At 47.2% G+C, this 17,437-nt stretch overlaps 1 protein-coding gene across 1 annotated transcript; it reads right to left on the reverse strand.

The window, feature by feature from the left end:
- Positions 1 to 2,522: 2,522 nt before the first annotated feature.
- LOC106731969 (olfactory receptor 11A1-like) lies at positions 2,523 to 15,604 on the reverse strand. Its single transcript, XM_014573218.3, has 2 exons — positions 15,502 to 15,604; positions 2,523 to 3,490 (listed from the first exon to the last, which is right to left on the reverse strand). The coding sequence occupies exons 1-2, from the start codon at positions 15,602 to 15,604 to the stop codon at positions 2,523 to 2,525; spliced, it is 1,071 nt and encodes a 356-aa protein (XP_014428704.3).
- Positions 15,605 to 17,437: the final 1,833 nt, after the last annotated feature.

A 17,437-nucleotide genomic window follows, 5' to 3' on the forward strand; every position in this document is an offset into this window, starting at 1 on the left:
AGGGGCGAGCCAGGTACACAGCTCCTGGAAAGTGGTCTTTCTCATGCGGAAGTTCCGTAGCCAGTCTTGGTCATCCCAGATCTCCATCACGAGCCGGTCCCACCATTCAGAGCTGGTGTCAAACCTCCAAACACGCCTTTCCACGAAAAAGTTCGGAGCAAGGGCAGTGTGGCTGCCGGACGGAGGAACCCCTCGTCCCTCTGGTCTGGGTCCAGCTCGGGAAGGAGCCTCATGACTGTGTCATGAAGATGCAGCAACAGCTGCAGTATGGTGGTGTGGGGCCCTCGCCTGCCCAGGGGCAGCTCTGGCTCCATGCCAAAAATAAGGGTCTGCAAGCAGAAAAACCTCAAAAGAAAAAAGCTGCTGGGGTGTCCCAGGAAGCTGAGCACTCCAAAGCAGCACTGCAATGCCTTGCTTACTTCCTCGAGGGACAGCAAAGGCAGCTGCAGGAGCAGAGCAACGGGTGTTCAGGAGTGTCCCTCTCACCACGCGTCTCTGCAATGGGCAGGCAGGCAGCACCTAGAAGGAAATGCTGCCCCCATGCCCTGGCAGAAGCAGTTCCGGGTGGCTTTGAATTTCGAAAGAGTGTCCAGCAGTCTGGACGCTCTTTTTCGAAATAGCGGATCGATCTTTCGATCCGCGCATTGTAGTCTAGACGCGCTCTTTCGAAAGAGCCTCTTTCGAAAGATGCTTTCGAAAGAGGCTCTTTCGAAAGAAGCCTGCAGTCTAGACATAGCCCAGCTGAGGCCTAACTAGTGCAGAGTAGAGCGGCAGAATGACTTCACGAGTTTTGCTTACAACACACCTGTTGATACAACCTAGAATCATATTTGCTTTTTTTGCAACAGCATCACACTGTTGACTCATATTCAACTTGTGGTCCACTAAGACCCCTAGATCCCTTTCCGCCATGCTCCTTCCTAGACAGTCGCTTCTCATCTTGTATGTATGAAACTGATTGTTCCTTCCTAAGTGGAGCACTTTGCATTTCTCTTTATTAAACCTCATCCTGTTTACCTCTGACCATTTCTCTAACTTGCTAAGGTCATTTTGAATTATGTCCCTATCCTCCAAAGAAGTTGCAACCCCACCCAGTTTGGTATCATCTGCAAACTTAATAAGCGTACTCTCTATCCCAATATCTACATCATTGATGAAGATATTGAACAGTACGGGTCCCAAAACAGACCCTTGCGGAACTCCACTTGTTATCCCTTTCCAGCAGGATTTAGAACCGTTAACAACAACTCTCTGACTATGGTTATCCAGCCAATTATGCACCCACCTTATCGTGGCCCTATCTAAGTTATATTTGCCTAGTTTATCAATAAGAATATCATGTGAGACCATATCAAATGCCTTACTAAAGTCTAGGTATATGACATCCACCGCTTCTCCCTTATCCACAAGGCTCGTTATCTTATCAAAGAAAGCTATCAGATTAGTTTGGCATGACTTGTTCTTCACAAACCCATGCTGGCTATTCCCTATCACTTTATTACCTTCCAAGTGTTTGCCTATGATTTCCTTAATTACCTGCTCCATTATCTTCCCTGGGACAGACGTTAAACTGACCGGTCTGTAGTTTCCTGGGTTGTTCTTATTACCCTTTTTATAGATGGGCACAATATTTGCCCTTTTCCAGTCTTCTGGAATCTCCCCTGTCTGCCACGATTTTTCAAAGATCATAGCTAAAGGCTCAGATACCTCCTCTATCAGCTCCTTGAGTATCCTGGGATGCATTTCATCAGGACCTGGTGACTTGCTGACATCTAACTTTCCTAAGTGATTTTTAACTTGTTCTTTGTGTATCCTATCTTCTAAACTTACCCTCTCTCTGTTTGTATTCACTACGTTAGGCACACCTCCAGACTTCTCGGTGAAGACCGAAACAAAGAAGCCATTGAGCATCTCTGCCATTTCCAAGTTTCCTGTTACTGCTTCTCCCTCCTCAATAAGCAGTGGGCCTACCCTGTCCTTGGTCTTTCTCTTGCTTTTAATGTATTTATAAAAGGTCTTCTTGTTTCCCTTTATGCCTGTAGCTAGTTTAATCTCATTTTGTGCCTTTGCCTTTCCAATCTTGCCCCTGCATTCCCGTGTTGCTTGCCTATATTCATCCTTTGTTATTTGTCCTAGTTTCCATTTTTTATATGACTCCTTTTTTATTTTGAGATCATGCAAGATCTCCTTGTTAAGCCAAGCTGGTCTTTTGCCATATTTTCTATCTTTCCTACACAGCGGAATTGTATGGGGAGAGAGAGGCAGACAGACAGACAGATAGATAGATAGATAGATAGATAGATAGATAGATAGATAGATAGATAGATAGATAGATAGATAGATAGATAGATAGATAGAGGGGGTATATGGGGTTAGATAGATAGATAGATAGATAGATAGATAGATAGATAGACTTACTTTAATAGAAGGGGCAGTTCATAACAACTGGAAATATATAGTTAGAGATATTAATTGAGCCCATATTTGATTAAAAATAATTAAAAAGGGACAAGAAGACATCTTCACAGTGCTCTTGTGGGAGCTGATACTGCACTAAGCCACCTCTTAAGAGCCTCCTGAACTTCCTTGTTCTTCAGGCTGTAGACAATGGGGTTCAGCGCCGGGGTCACCACCGTGTAGAGCAGCGAGATGACCTTGCTGAGCACCAGTGAGCGGTCTGACGGAGGCACCACGTACATTGCAATCAGTGTCCCGTAGAAGGCGCTAACAATGATGAGGTGGGAGGAGCAGGTGGAAAAGGCCTTCTGCCTGCCTGTGGTGGAAGGGATGCCCAGGATGGCCCTGAGGATGCAGACGTAGGATGCCAGGATTAGGAGGAACGGGATCAGTGACACGGCTGCAGAGAAAGCGAAAACCATGCTCTCGAACAGGCGCGTGACGGAGCAGGAGAGCTTGATCAGGGAAGTGATGTCACAAAAGAAATGGTCAATCTCATTGGGGCCACTGAAACGGAAGTTAGAGAGCAAACCCACGATTATCGATGTTCCTAGGAAGCTACTGGCCCAGGACCCAGCTGCTAATAGAGTGCAGACCTTGCTGTCCATGAGAGCCATGTAATGCAGTGGCTGGCAGATGGCTACATAGCGGTCATAGGACATCACGGTGAGGAGGAGGCATTCAGCCACTGCCAGGGCACCAAAGAGGTTGCACTGCACCATGCAGCCTGCGAACGATACCGTGTTGTCCTTGGTTACCATGCCAGAGAGCAGCCTGGGGGCAAGGTTTGTCGCATACCAGAGCTCCAGGAAGGATAAATTTCCCAGAAAGAAATACATCGGGGTGTGGAGACTGCGGTCAGCCAACACCGTCACCAGGATGAGGAGGTTCCCAACAACTGTCACAAGGTAGGTGGCTAAAAAGGCACAAAAGAGGATAACCTGGACTTTTTCAGAACTTGAGAATCCCAAGATTATGAATTCTGTGATGGCTGTTTGGTTCCCTTTACACTTTGTTGCCAGATGAACTTCACCTAGAGGAAAAGAATGATTGAAACATTCAGCATATTACTATGGGTGTGTCTACACAGCAAAGTTATTTTGGAATAACAGTTGTTATTCCGAAATAACTGTGTAAGCATCTAATTTTGAAATAATGGATGGCTTATTCCCACTTAGAATCATAGAACCATAGAACTGGAAGAGACCTCAGAAGGTCATCAAGTCCAGTCAACTTCTGTAGACCTCATTCGATGAAGAATAACACCTATTCCGAAATAGTTACATAGGGGCTGTGTAGCTGTTCCATATCTGCTATTTCAAAATAGCCCCTCTCCAGGGCTGTTCTAAGTTATTCCTCCTGGGGCTCTAAATTGAGATAGCATGTCTACATTAGGGAAGCCAGCCTTCAGTGGCGGATATAGGGCAGGGCGAGCGGGGCAGCTGCCCCGAGCCCCATACTTCAATAGGCCCTGTGCCAATGCCGGGGGGGGGGGGGGGGGACTGGCCCGTCGGGATACCGGGTATTTCCCAGTTGGCCATTCACTGAAGGGCCAGCTGGCAGCTGCTGGAGGAGGAGGGGGATTGTGACTGGGCGCCATAGCCCTGCACTTTAAATTCCCTGGTGCCGGACAGTACGGGCCATGTGGGGCTGAGGCAGCACATGTGCAGCATGCTGAAATGCCACACAATAGCTGAGAGGGGAGATGCCCGGGCGTGCCATGAAGTCACGGCCTGGGACTTTAAAACCGTGCCGCCCAGTGTTACACTGCTTGGTTCGGCACATGCTCTGGAACCTTAGCTGGGGTCACTGCCGCCCTGCAAACTAGAAGGTAGAAGGTGGATGGCTGAGGAAGGGGCTTGTGCTGAGGTGAGGGGGGCAGATCAAGAGAAGAAAGGGGAAGGCACCAAGGGACAGGGGTGCAGGAGAGACAAATCCCAGGGAGCCAAGTGGAGACAATGAGGAAAAGGGCAGGAGGGGAGGTGTCAGTGGGAGGGGGGACAGGGTGATGATGGGAGAGGAGAAGGTAAGGGCATTGGGGGCTAAAGGGGGGAGGGGGAGGTGCTGGGAGAAGGCTTGAAAGGAGGGGTGGGCATGAGAAAGGTGGGGATGGAGCAAGGCATATTTGAGGGCACATGGGCATGAGGGGAACGGGGGTAGAGGGTGGTGAGGGGGTGGGCATCAGGGAAAGAGAGGGCAAAGGGCACAGGGGCAATGAGGGAAGGGGGAGGCACCAGGAGGGGGCAGGGCTAAGGGAAGGTGCAGGTGCCAGGAGATTCTGGGGGTGAAGCAGAAGGGCAGACACCTGCAGGGGAGGGACCAGCACCAGGGGAGAGAGGCAGGGCAGGTGTGGAGAGGGAGGTGTTAGGAGAGGGCATGAGGAGGGGTAGCTCTCATGATCAGAGTGTGGCTACTGAAGGAGTGGGCACGGGGGGGATACCTTTTTCTATTTTTTCTCCAAAAGGGGGCCCCGCGAAATTGTGCTGTGCTGGGCCCCGCAAAACTCTCATCTGCTCCTGCTGGCCTTGGACTAATTTTGAGGCTTCCCTGTAGTATAGACGTGCTATTTTGAAATAAGCTGTTTCGGAATAACTATTCCAGAAAAAATTATTCCAAAATAACTGTGCAGTGTAGGCATAGCCTACTACGACTACTGTTACTACTATAGTTGGATGCTGAATGTTTCAATTATTATTATTATTATTTCAACTTGTCAGAGTTCAGTTTTTATTATTTATGGTTCCTCTGGAAAATATTTATAACAACTTTTTAACATTTATTGATTTAAATTTTCACCATTGCTGGAAATGAGGGGGGAGATAAATGTGGGTGCTAGACAATAATTATTTAATGCCAATCAGTGCTGAAATTCAGAAAAATTATAACCATGAGGAGGTAAATTGTCACTGTTCTGTGTTAAAACACACCAAGTAAATAACATTGAATCAAACAACTCAAGTTTGAGTGGACTTTTTCTTAATGTGCCCACCCGTGACTGTTTATTATTACAGCAGATCCTTCAGAGTTACAAACAGCAGGATTATAAACTGACCAGTCAACTATACACCTCATTTGGAACCGGAAGTATGGAATTGGGCAGCAGCAGAGGGAACAAAAGGCAAATATAGTTCAGTACTCTTGTGGATAGGGGAGAGGCGGTGGATGTGGTATACCTAGACTTTAGTAAGGCATTTCATATGGTCTTGCATGATATTCTTATAAATAAACTAGGCAAATACAACTTAGATGGGGCTACTATAAGGAGCAGAGGGAAACCATCCTGTAGTTGGGACCCTCCTCCCAGAGGATGTTGCGGTATCCTCTCGCACTGAGGATACCTCTGAGCGGGAGGGAATGCCAGTTAGGAAGAGGCAGGTGTTAGTAGTGGGTGATTCGATCGTTAGAAACATAGGTAGTTGGGTTTGTGATGACTGGGAGAACCGTATGGTCACTTGCCTGCCTGGTGCGAAGGTTGCGGATCTCTCAAGGCATCTAGATAGACTTATGTGTAGTGCTGGGGAGGAGCCGGTGGTCATGGCACATGTAGGTACCAATGACGTAGGGAAGGGTAGGAGAGATGTCCTGGAGGCCAAATTTAGGCTGCTAGGAAAGAGACTGAAATCCAGGACCTCTATGGTGGCATTCTCGGAAATGCTTCCAGTTCCATGCGCAGGGCCAAGTAGGCAGGCAGAGCTTCAGAGTCTCAATGCGTGGATAAGACGATGGCGAAGGGAAGAGGGGTTTAGATTTATTAGGAACTGGGGACACTTTTGGGAGAGGGGGAGCCTATACAGGAAGGATGGGCTCCACCTAAACCAGGGTGGAACCAGACTGCTGGAACTAAACATTAAAAAGGCCGTAGAGCAGTTTTTAAACTAAGAGCTGGGGGGAAGCCGATTGGTGCGGAGATGCATGTAAATCGGAGGGAGACTTCTATTAGAGGAGAATCCATTGATAGAGATTCTCTAAGCTGTAGTCAGAAAGGGTATGTCTACACTACCCCGCTAGTTCGAACTAGAGGGGTAATGTATGCATACCGAAATTGCTAATGAAGCCCGGGATTTGAATTTCCCGGGCTTCATTAGCATAAAGCCGGCGCCGCCATTTTTAAAAGCCGGCTAGTGCGAACCCCGTGCGAACAAGGTGTACAGATAGTTTGGAATAGCTAGCTAGTTCGAACTATCTAGCCCGTGCCGCGTGTAGCCGCACGGCACGGGGTTCGCACTAGCCGGCTTTTAAAAATGGCGGCGCCGGCTTTATGCTAATGAAGCCCGGAAAATTCAAATCCCGGGCTTCATTAGCAATTTCGGTATGCATACATTACCCCCCTAGTTCGAACTAGTGGGGTAGTGTAGACATACCCATAGAGAGGAGGGGAGAGGTCAAACCATGGGCCAGGACAGACAAACAACCACATACAAAGGAATCCAATGCATCAGGAAAGGGCAGACAAATAAGCAGTGGCAAATTTTTAAAGTGCTTGTACAACAATGCTAGGAGTCTGACTAATAAGATGGGTGAACTAGAGTACCTAGTATTAAATGAGGAGATAGACATAATAGGCATCACTGAAACCTGGTGGAATGAGGAAAATCTGTGGGACACAATCATACCGGGATATAAAATATATCGAAAGGATAGAGCAGGCCGGGTGGGTGGTGGGGTGGCACTGTATGTGAAAGATAATGTAGAATCAAATGAAATAAAAATATTAAGTGAATCAACATGTTCCATAGAATCGCTGTGGATAGTAATTCCATGCTCCAATAATAAGAAATTAGCAGTAGGGATATATTACCGACCACCTGATCAGGACAGCGATACTGACATAGAAATGCTGAGGGAGATTAGAGAGGCTAACAAAATAAAGAACTCTATAATAATGGGGGATTTTAATTACCCCCATATTGACTGGATACATGTCACCTCAGGAAGAGAACCAGAGAGAAAATTTCTCAATGGCTTAAATGACTGCTTCTTGGAGCAGCTGGTGCAGGAACCCACAAGGGGAGAGGCAATTCTCGATTTAGTCCTGAGTGGCGCGCAGGATCAGGTCCAGGATATAACCGTTACAGGACCGCTTGGGAGTAGTGACCATAATATAATAACATTCAACATTCCTGTGGTGGGAAGAACACCTCAGCAGTCCAGCACCCTGGCATTTAATTTCAAAAAGGGGAATTACACAAAAATGAGGAGCTTAGTTAAACAGAAATTAAAAGGCACAGTGACTAGAGCCAAATCCCTAAAAGCTGCATGAAAACTTTTTAAAGACACCATAATAGAGGCCCAACTTAAATGTATACCCCAAATTAAAAAACATAGCAAGAGACCTAAAAAAGTGTCACCGTGGCTTAAGCACCGTGTAAAAGAAGCAGTGAGGGACAAAAAGGTATCTTTTAAGAAGTGGAAGTCCAATCCTAGTGAGATAAATAGAAAGGAACATAAACACTGTCAAATCAAATGTAAAAATGTAATAAGAAAAGCAAAAAAAGATTTTGAGGAACAGCTAGCCAAAAACTCAAAAAGAAATAACAAAATGTTTTTTAAGTACATTAGAAGCAGGAAGCCTGCTAAAATACCTGTGGGTCCCCCAGATCGAGCTACAAAAGGAGCAATCAAGGATGATAAAGCCATTGCAGAGAAACTAAATGATTTCTTTGCTTCAGTCTTCACGGCTGAGGACGTTGGGGAGATTCCCAAATCTGCACCGTCCTTTGTGGGTGATGAATGTGAGGTACTGTCCCGGATTGAAGTGTCATTAGAGGAGGTTTTGGAACAAATAGAAAAACTTAATGTTAACAAATCTCCGGGACTGGATGGCATTCATCCAAGGGTTCTAAAAGAACTTAAATGGGAAATTGCTGAGCTATTATCTGTGGTTTGTAACCTATCCTTTAAATCGGCTTCCGTACCTAATGACTGGAAGGTAGCCAGCGTGACACCAATATTTAAAAAGGGCTCTAGAGGCGATCCTGGCAATTACAGACCAGTAAGTCTAACTTCAATACCGGGCAAATTAGTCGAAACAATAGTAAAGAATAAAATTGTGAAGCATGTAGAAGAACATAATTTGTTGGACAAAAGTCAACATGGTTTCTGTAAAGGGAAATCATGTCTTACTAATCTATTAGGGTATGTCTACACTACCACACTAGTTCGAAAGTACTTGAAAGTAGGAATAAGGGATCTTCCGGAAAAGGGTTTATTTTCCGCAAGATCGCGTCTAGACTGGTGCTTTTCTCTGTTCCGAGCCAGAAAAAAGCGGCAGCCATGTTCATGCAAATGCTGCAGGGGATATTTAAATCCCCCGCGGATTTGCAATTCCGAAGTGTCTCATTAGCATCCCTTTTCGAGAAAAGGGTGCCAATGTAGACACAGCCTTAGAGTTCTTTGAAGGGGTTAACAAACATGCGGATAAGGGGGATCCAGTAGATAAAGTATACTTGGATTTTCAGAAAGCCTTTGACAAGGTCCCTCACCAAAGGCTCTTGTATAAATTACATGGCCATGGGATAAGATGGAAGGTCCTTTCTTGGACTGAGAACTGGTTAAAAGACAGGAAACAAAGGGTAGGAATAAATGGTAAATTTTCAGATTGGAGAGGAGTAACTAGTGGTGTCCCCCAAGGGTCAGTCCTGGGACCAATCCTTTTCAACTTATTCATAAATGATCTGGAGAAAGGGGTAAGCAGTGAGGTAGTAAAGTTTGCAGATGATACAAAACTGTTTAGGATAGTCAAGAGAGAAGCAGACTGTGAGGGACTCCAAGAAGATCTCACCAAACTGAGTGATTGAGCAATAAAATGGCAAATAAAATTTAATGTGGATAAGTGTAAAGTAATGCACATTGGGAAAAATAACCCCAACTATATGTACAGTATGATGGGGGCTAATTTGGCTATGACAAATCAGGAAAGAGATCTTAGAGTTATCGTGGACAGTTCTCTGAAAACTTCCACGCAGTGTGCAGCGGTGGTCAAAAAGGCAAATAGGATGCTAGGAGTTATTAGGAAAGGGATAGAAAATAAGACACAGAATATCTTACTGCCCCTGTATAAAACTATGGTACGCCCACATCTTGAATACTGTGTACAGATGTGGTCTCCTCACCTCAAAAAGGATATTTTGGCCTTGGAAAGGGTTCAGAAAAGGGCAACTAACATGATTAGGGGTTTGGAACGGGTCCCATATGATGAGAGGTTAAAGCGACTGGGACTTTTCAGTTTAGAAAAGAGGAGGCTGAGGGGGGATATGATAGAGGTCTATAAAATCATGAGTGGTGTGGAGAGGGTGCATAAAGAAAAGTTCTTCATTAGTTCCCTAAATAGAAGAACTAGAGGACACCAAATGAAATTAATGGGTAGCAGGTTTAAAACTAATAAAAGAAAGTTCTTCTTCACACAGCGTGTAGTCAAGCTGTGGAACAGAGGAGGCTGTGAAGGCTAGGACTATAATAGAGTTTAAAGAGAAGCTAGATAATTTCATGGAGGTTAGGTCCATAAAAGGCTATTAGCCAGGGGATAAAATAGTGTCCTTGGCCTCTGTTTGTCAGAGGCTGGAGAGAGATGGCAGGAGACAAATTGCTTGATCATTGTCTTCGGTCCACCCTCTCTGGGGCACCTGGTGCTGGCCACTGTCGGTAGACAGGATACTGGGCTAGAAGGACCTTTGGTCTGACCCAGTACGGCCGTTCTTATGTTCTTATGTTCTTATGAGTGCATAACTAGCTGGATAACCATTCTCAGGGTATGTCTACACTACAGCGCTAGTTCGAACTAACTTAGTTCGAATTAGTTAATTCGAACTAAGCTAGTTCGAACTAACGCGTCTAGAACTAAAAACTAGTTCGAATTAGCGTTTTGCTAGTTCGAACTAGCAAGTCCACATTGAGTGGACTCTGAACAGGGCTTAAGGATGGCCGGAAGCAGTGCCGGCAGGGCATAAAAGGAGGACTTAGAGCATGGAGATGCTGTCTCAGGCTAGCCGAGGGCTGCGCTTAAAGGGTCCCGACCCCCACCCCGGACACACAGTTCTAAGGGGTGCCCCGCTTGCAAAGAAGTTCTGGCTTGGAGTGCCCTGAGTGCCCACACTGGGCACATCACACCACTCGGCCATCAGCCCAGCTGCACTTGCCGCAGGCTGCCATCTGGGGAGAGGGAGTAATTGGGGGGCTGCAGGAGAGCTTCCACCCCCAGAAGCCCGCAGAGCCAGCCCAGTCCTCCCCATCGGGGGCTCGTACCCCATTCCTCCCTCACCTCCTTCCACTTACCCTTCCTTAGTCCCCCTTCTTATTGATGTACAAAATAAAGATAACGTTTCTTCCAACATTGACTCTGTCTTTATTGAAAAAAAACTGGGGGAGACTGGGAAAAGGAGGTGGGAGAGGGGAAGAGAAAGGCTGGGAGAGGGGAGGGCAACTAACATGATCAGGGGTTGGGAACAGGTCCCAGATGAAGAGAGGCTACAGAGACTGGGACTTCTCAGCTTAGAAAAGAGGAGACGGAGGGGGGACAGGATAGAGGTCTCTAAAAGCAGGGGTTGGGTGGAGAGGGTGCATACAGAAAAGCTCTTCATTAGTTCCCATAAAGAAGGACTAGAGGACACCAAAGGAAAGGAATGGGTAGCAGGCTTGAAACTAGTAAGAGAAAGTTGTTGTTGTTGACAAAGCAAATAGTTAACCTGTGGAACTCCTTGCTGCAGGAGGCTGTGAAGGCTACAACTAGAACAGAGTTTAAAGGGAAGTGAGATAAAGTGATGGAGGTTGGGTCCATGGAGTCCTATTAGCCAGAGGGTAGGAGTGGTGTCCCTGCCCAAAGTTTGTGGAAGGCTGGAGAGGGATGGCACGAGACAAATGGCTTGGTCATTGTCTTCGGTCCATCCCCTCCAGGGTCCCTAGGGTTGGCCGCTGTTGGCAGACAGGCTACTGGGCTAGATGGACCTTTGGTCTGACCCAGGACGGCCATTGTAAGCTCAGGGCTCAGGGTCGGGGGTCTCAGTGGACCCCCTTGATTTTCATGCACACCTGGTCCTGGGTGGCCAGGCTGGCAGCTCTCCTGCCCTAGACGGCCACTTTCCTGTGCCTAGTGAGGAGATCGTGGACGAGGTCCACGATGTCCGCACTAGCCCAGGAAGGTGCCCGCCTCTTGCGGTCCAGGGCAAGCTCCCGGGAGCCGCCAGCCTGGTCCCGGCAAGAGGGGGTGGGCTGGGGGGCATCGGGTGGGTGGCTCTGTGCCGTGCCAGGTGCAGGGTCTGCTAGCTGGGTGCTGGCAGGCTTGCACCTGGCACGGGCACCGTAGCCAGCCCGTGCCCCTTTAAGGGGTCCGGGGCCGGGAGGGGGGCATAGAGTTTCCCTGGTGTTGGCCAGAGTGGCCACCAGGGAAACCTGGGGAGGGCTAGCCTCCCACTAGTTCGAACTAAAGGGCTACACAGCCCTTAGTTCGAACTAGCTAGTTCGAACTAGGCGTTAGTCCTCGTAAAATGAGGTTTACCTAGTTCGAACTAAGCGCTCCGCTAGTTCGATTCAAATTCGAGCTAGCGGAGCGCTAGTGTAGCGCCTATTAAAGTTAGTTCGAACTAACGTCCGTTAGTTCGAACTAACTTTGTAGTGTAGACATACCCCCAGGGTATGTCTACACTACCCTCCTAGTTCGAACTAGGAGGGTAATGTATGCATACCGCACTTGCTAATGAAGCCCGGGATTTGAATTTCCCGGGCTTCATTAGCATAAGCGGGGAGCCGCCATTTTTAAATCCCCGCTGCTTCGAACCCCGTGTAGCGCGGCTACACGGGGCTCGAACTAGGTAGTTCGGACTAGGGTGCCTATTCCGAACTACCGGTACACCTCGTTTCACGAGGAGTAACGGTAGTTCGGAATAGGACCCTAGTCCGAACTACCTAGTTCGAGCCCCGTGTAGCCGCGCTACACGGGGTTCGAAGCAGCGGGGATTTAAAAATGGCGGCTCCCCGCTTATGCTAATGAAGCCCGGGAAATTCAAATCCCAGGCTTCATTAGCAAGTGCGGTATGCATACATTACCCCGCTAGTTCGAACTAGCGGGGTAGTGTAGACATACCCCCCGAGAGTAGTTATTAATGGTTCATAATCCTGCTGGAAAGGTATAACAAGTGGGGTTCCACAGGGGTCTCTTCATCAACGATTTAGATATTGGCATAGAGAGGACGCTTATTAAACTTGCAGATGATACCAAGCTGGGAGGGATTGCAAGTGCTTTGGAGGACAGGGTCGTAATTCAAAATGATCTGGAAAAATTGGAGAAATGGTCTGAGGTAAATAGGATGAAGTTTATAAGGACAAATGCAAAGTGCTCCACTTAGGAAGGAAAAATCCGTTTCACACATGCAGAATGGGAAGCGACTGTCTAGGAAGGTATCAGAGGGGTAGTCGTGTTAGTCTGGATCTGCAAAAGCAACAAGGAGTCCTGTGGCACCTTATAGACTAATAGATGTGGCATTTGATGAAGTGAGTCTTTGCCCACGAAATCTTATGCTCCAAGACATCTGTCCAAGAGTCTATAAGTTGCCACGTGACTCCTTGTCGCTTTGTCTAGGAAGGAGCACTGCAGAAAGGGAACTAGGGGTCAGAGTGGATCACAAGATAAACATGAGTCAACAACGTGATGCTGTTGCAAAAAATGCAAACATGACTGTGGGATGCATTAACAGGAGTGTTGTGAGCAAGACACGAGAAGTCATTCTTCTCCTTTACTCTGTGTTGGTTAGGCCTCAGGTGGAGCATTGTGTCCGGTTCTGGGCACTGCATTTCAAGAAATATGTGAAGAAATTGGAGAGGGTCCAGAGAAGAGCAGCAAGAATTATTAAAGGTCTAGAGAACATGACCTATGAAGGAAGACTGAAAGAATTGGGTTTTTTTAGTTTGGAAAAGAGGAGACTGAGGGGGCACATGACAGCAGTTATCAGGTACCTAAAATGGTGTCACAAGGAGGAGGGAGAAAACTTGTTCATTTTGGCCTCTGAGGATAGAACAAGAAGCAATGGGCTTAAACTGCAGCAAGGGAGGTTTAGGTTGGACATTACGAAAAAGTTTCTAACTGTCAGGGTGGTTAAACACTGGAATACATTTCCTAGGGAGGGTGTGGAATCCCCATCTCTGGAGATATTTAAGAGCAGGTTAGATAAATGTCTATCAGGAATGGTCTAGACAATACTGGGTCCTGCCATGAGGGCAGGGGACTGGACTCGATGACCTTCCAGTCCTAGTGTTCTATGATTCTATGAAATGTGAACTGCTTAAAAATAAAGGGATATTTATCAAGCAGACTCAACAAGGAAATTGTGTCTGTGCTTGTTTCAGTTAAATTCTGGTGGTTAAAAGTAGCATTTTTTCTCCATCCTTAGAGGTTTTTAAGTCTCGGCTTGACAAAGCCCTGTCTTGGTTGATTTAGCTGGGATTGGTCCTTCCTAGGGCAGGGGGCTGGACTTCATGACCTCCTGAGGTCTCTTCTAGCCCTGTGATTATATGATTCTACGAGCAACCTCCCTTCCCAAATGTTTGCAACTCTGAGGTTCTACTTGGAGCACTGGAGGGGTTGTCATCGGTTTGGGTGTGCACAGGGAGTCAGGTGTACTGACACTTGCTGGTAAAAAGGTTTGTCTTGACATCCCCCCCCCCGACACACACTGTGCTAGCGTGCAGAGAACTTATCCTGTGCCGGAGTCTCTTTGTGTTGGCTGCTGGAGAAAGACACACGTGTGAGGCATTGGAACGACGTGGTGCAAGGTCTCAAGCTTGTCTCTTTCACCAGCAGAGGCAATGAAAGATATTCCCTCGCCCGCCTTGTTTCTATAGCAGTGCAAGGGCCAGGCCATGCTCTAAAAAGCCAACAGCCCCATCAAGGGACAAAGATGAGGGACTGAAGCCCACAAAACCAGGTGGACTGTTCGTCTCCCATAGGGAGATAAGACCTTCACTGAGCAGGTGTGAAGGAGCTTTTGTGTAGCAATGCCAAGGACGGATGTCAGGTACCGCTGCACCATTCAGTGAGTATGTGATTGCCTGTCTGTGGGTCTAACACAGCACCAACCTCTCTCTGGCCAAGCAGTGGGGTTAGGGGACCTGCCAAAGGCTCACAGAATAAATACAACATATTCAATTCAGATAAGCACAGAAGCAAAGATGCCCACTCTGGGGATTCAAGAAGAAGGCAATTTCTTACAGTCAGTGGGATTGTTTTTCACTTGCCATGTATACCTGCTGAGGGTTCCCCAAAAATGTAAACACTCACATCCCAGGGAGATCGATCCCTTTGGAAATAGCAGCATTCAGGTGAAGTCAGAGCAGGACAAGAGGTCAACATTTTCCAAGTCACTAAACGATTTAGTCACACAATTCCCAGCATAAGTCAAAGACACTCAAGCTGCGTCTAGACTGGCAAGATTTTGCGCAAAAACTTGCCAGCTGTCTACACTGGCCGCTTGAATTTGCGCAAGAACACTGACGATCCAATGTAAGATTGTCAGTGTTCTTGCACAAATACACTGACGCTCCCGCTCAGGGATAATCCCTCTTGCGCAAATATATTTGTGCAAGAGAGCCAGTGTAGACAGGGGAGGACTGTTTTGCGCAAAAAAGCCCCGATGGTGAAAATGGCCACTGGAGCTATCTTGCGCAAAATCATGTCTAGACTGGCCACGGATGCTTTTGCGCAAAAGCAAGATCATGTCAGTCTAGATGTAGCCTCAGTATTGAAATACCATTAAAAGTCTCAGGAACGATGCCTAGGCGGGTGCCGTGCCCACTCCTAGGCAAATAATTGAGAGTTATAAGTGAAATGAGCTGAGGCTCAGAATTCCCATGGTATCTGGGTACCACACAGGATCTACAATTACATCTCACTCGCTAATAGCCGGGGACATGGCTGAGCTCGGATGCTGAGATGCTTCTGAGCAACACAAGAGGTGCCGCTTCTATTTTGCATAATTCCCTTTCACAGGCTGGGTCTTGCCTGAATTGTGCTGCTTTGGATACCCAAAGGCTCCTGTTAGAGTGGGAGGGGTTATTTACCTTCCATTCTTGTTGGAGTAGTGTGTCTTTCTTCATGGACATTCCTTGGCTGCCTTAGGGTGTCTGCTGTTCTTCTTTCCTTGCCTTCTCCTGTCCCGGGCATAGCGACTTGCTGAGCATTTTCTCGTCTTGAAATAATGTTTTTGGACAGTGTTTCTCAACCTTTTTTGTAATAAAGTACCCCCCTTAAAAATTATAAGTGTCCCCAGTACCTACAGTTTTCAGACACACAATTTTTTTTGCTACCATTGCAACACATTTGTTTAAACAACTTAATGATAGCCGGGTGGGCGATTAAATTTTTGGGTGTAAAAAATACAAAAATAATAAAGTGCTGTAAAACTTACAACAAAAATTCAGTTTTCTCCAAATTTCAGTTGTATTGACGTCCCTCCCAGACTTCTCTCGATTACCCCTACGGGGACCCGTACCACTCGTTGAGAAACACTGTTGTAGGCCTTGTCCCTTGTCCAGGGCTATATCACTTCTCCTGCACTGCCCCCGCGGTTAATTACAGTGGTGACTTTTCCCAGTGTTTCCTAGATCAGCAAATTAAGACCCTGGTTTCAAAGGGAATGTTTGTCATGTGGCTCACGGGACCGCACCTGAGAGTGCTTCAGAGATGTAACACCAACACAATCTCCTACACAGCTGCCCAGTTACCATCTGCGTTCAGCCAGAGAGGGAAGATAGCCCTGAGGTGAAGGCATGACCCTGAGACACAGAAGCTCTGGGATCACGTTCCTGCACAACACAGACTCCTTGTAGGCCCCATGGCCTTGCTTGTGCCTCAGTTTCCCCATGTGTACAATGGAGATAATACTGAGGATAAGAGGATTAATGCTGGTGAGATGTTCAGGGACTACTGGAAGACATGGAGAAGTATTATGGCTAGAACTAGGCACCTGAGGGGCCATCAGAAGAGGTGAGGGTACATTCATCCTACACAGGCCAGGACACCTCTGAATACAGGAAAACCCCGTGAAGAATAGGAGACAGAGCTTTATGTTAGGTGAAACATCTCAGAGAGGTAGCTGTGTTAGTCTGTGTCTTCAAAAACAACAAGGAGTCCTGCGGCACATTAAGAGGCTAACAGATTTATTAGGACATTGGCTTTCATGGGTAAAACCCACTTCATCAGATGAACTGGAGTGGAAGTGTAGGGGAGGAAGGAGTACATATAAGGAAAAAGTTGCTTGTGCAATTTGTACAAGGATCGTCTTCCCTTTGAGGCCCTACCTCTGTTACTTCTGTTAGGCCACAGAAAATTGGGCCTAGGGCGATTATGCTAAGACAGACGGAGAAGAGTCAGCAAAGGGTTCTGGGTAGTCCCTGAACAAAATTTGAGACATGAGTTGAGTAAGGACATGAGACAAGCGAACAGCTGCATTTTTGTACTTGCTGAGCTGAACAGCTTGCTTAAGAAACTGATAAGAAAACTCTCCGTCTCCTCATTGTCTGGTACTCGCCTTCTGTCTTAATAAGAGAGGGTATGTCTACACTACAATGTTAGTTCGAACTAATGGACGTTAGTTTGAACTAACATTCATAGCCGCTACACTAGCGCTCCGCTAGTTTGAATTTGAATCGAACTAGCGGAGCGCTTAGTTCGAACTAGGTAAACCTCATTTTACGAGGATTAAGCCTAGTTCGAACTAGCTAGTTCGAATTAAGGGGTGTGTAGCCCCTTAATTCGAACTAGTGGGAGGCTAGCCTTCCCCAGGTTTCCCTGGTGGCCACTCTGGCCAACACCAGGGAAACTCTATGCCCCCCTCCTGGCCCCAGACCCCTTAAAGGGGCACGGGCTGGCTACGGTGCCCGTGCCAGGTGCAAGCCTGCCAGCACCCAGCCAGCAGACCCTGCACCTGGCACGGCACAGAGCCACCCACCCGATGTCCCCCAGCCCACCCCCTCTTCCCGGGACCAGGCTGGCGGC

This window comes from Pelodiscus sinensis, chromosome 30 (assembly GCF_049634645.1).
Source record: "Pelodiscus sinensis isolate JC-2024 chromosome 30, ASM4963464v1, whole genome shotgun sequence".
NCBI classification, from domain to species: Eukaryota; Metazoa; Chordata; order Testudines; family Trionychidae; genus Pelodiscus; species Pelodiscus sinensis.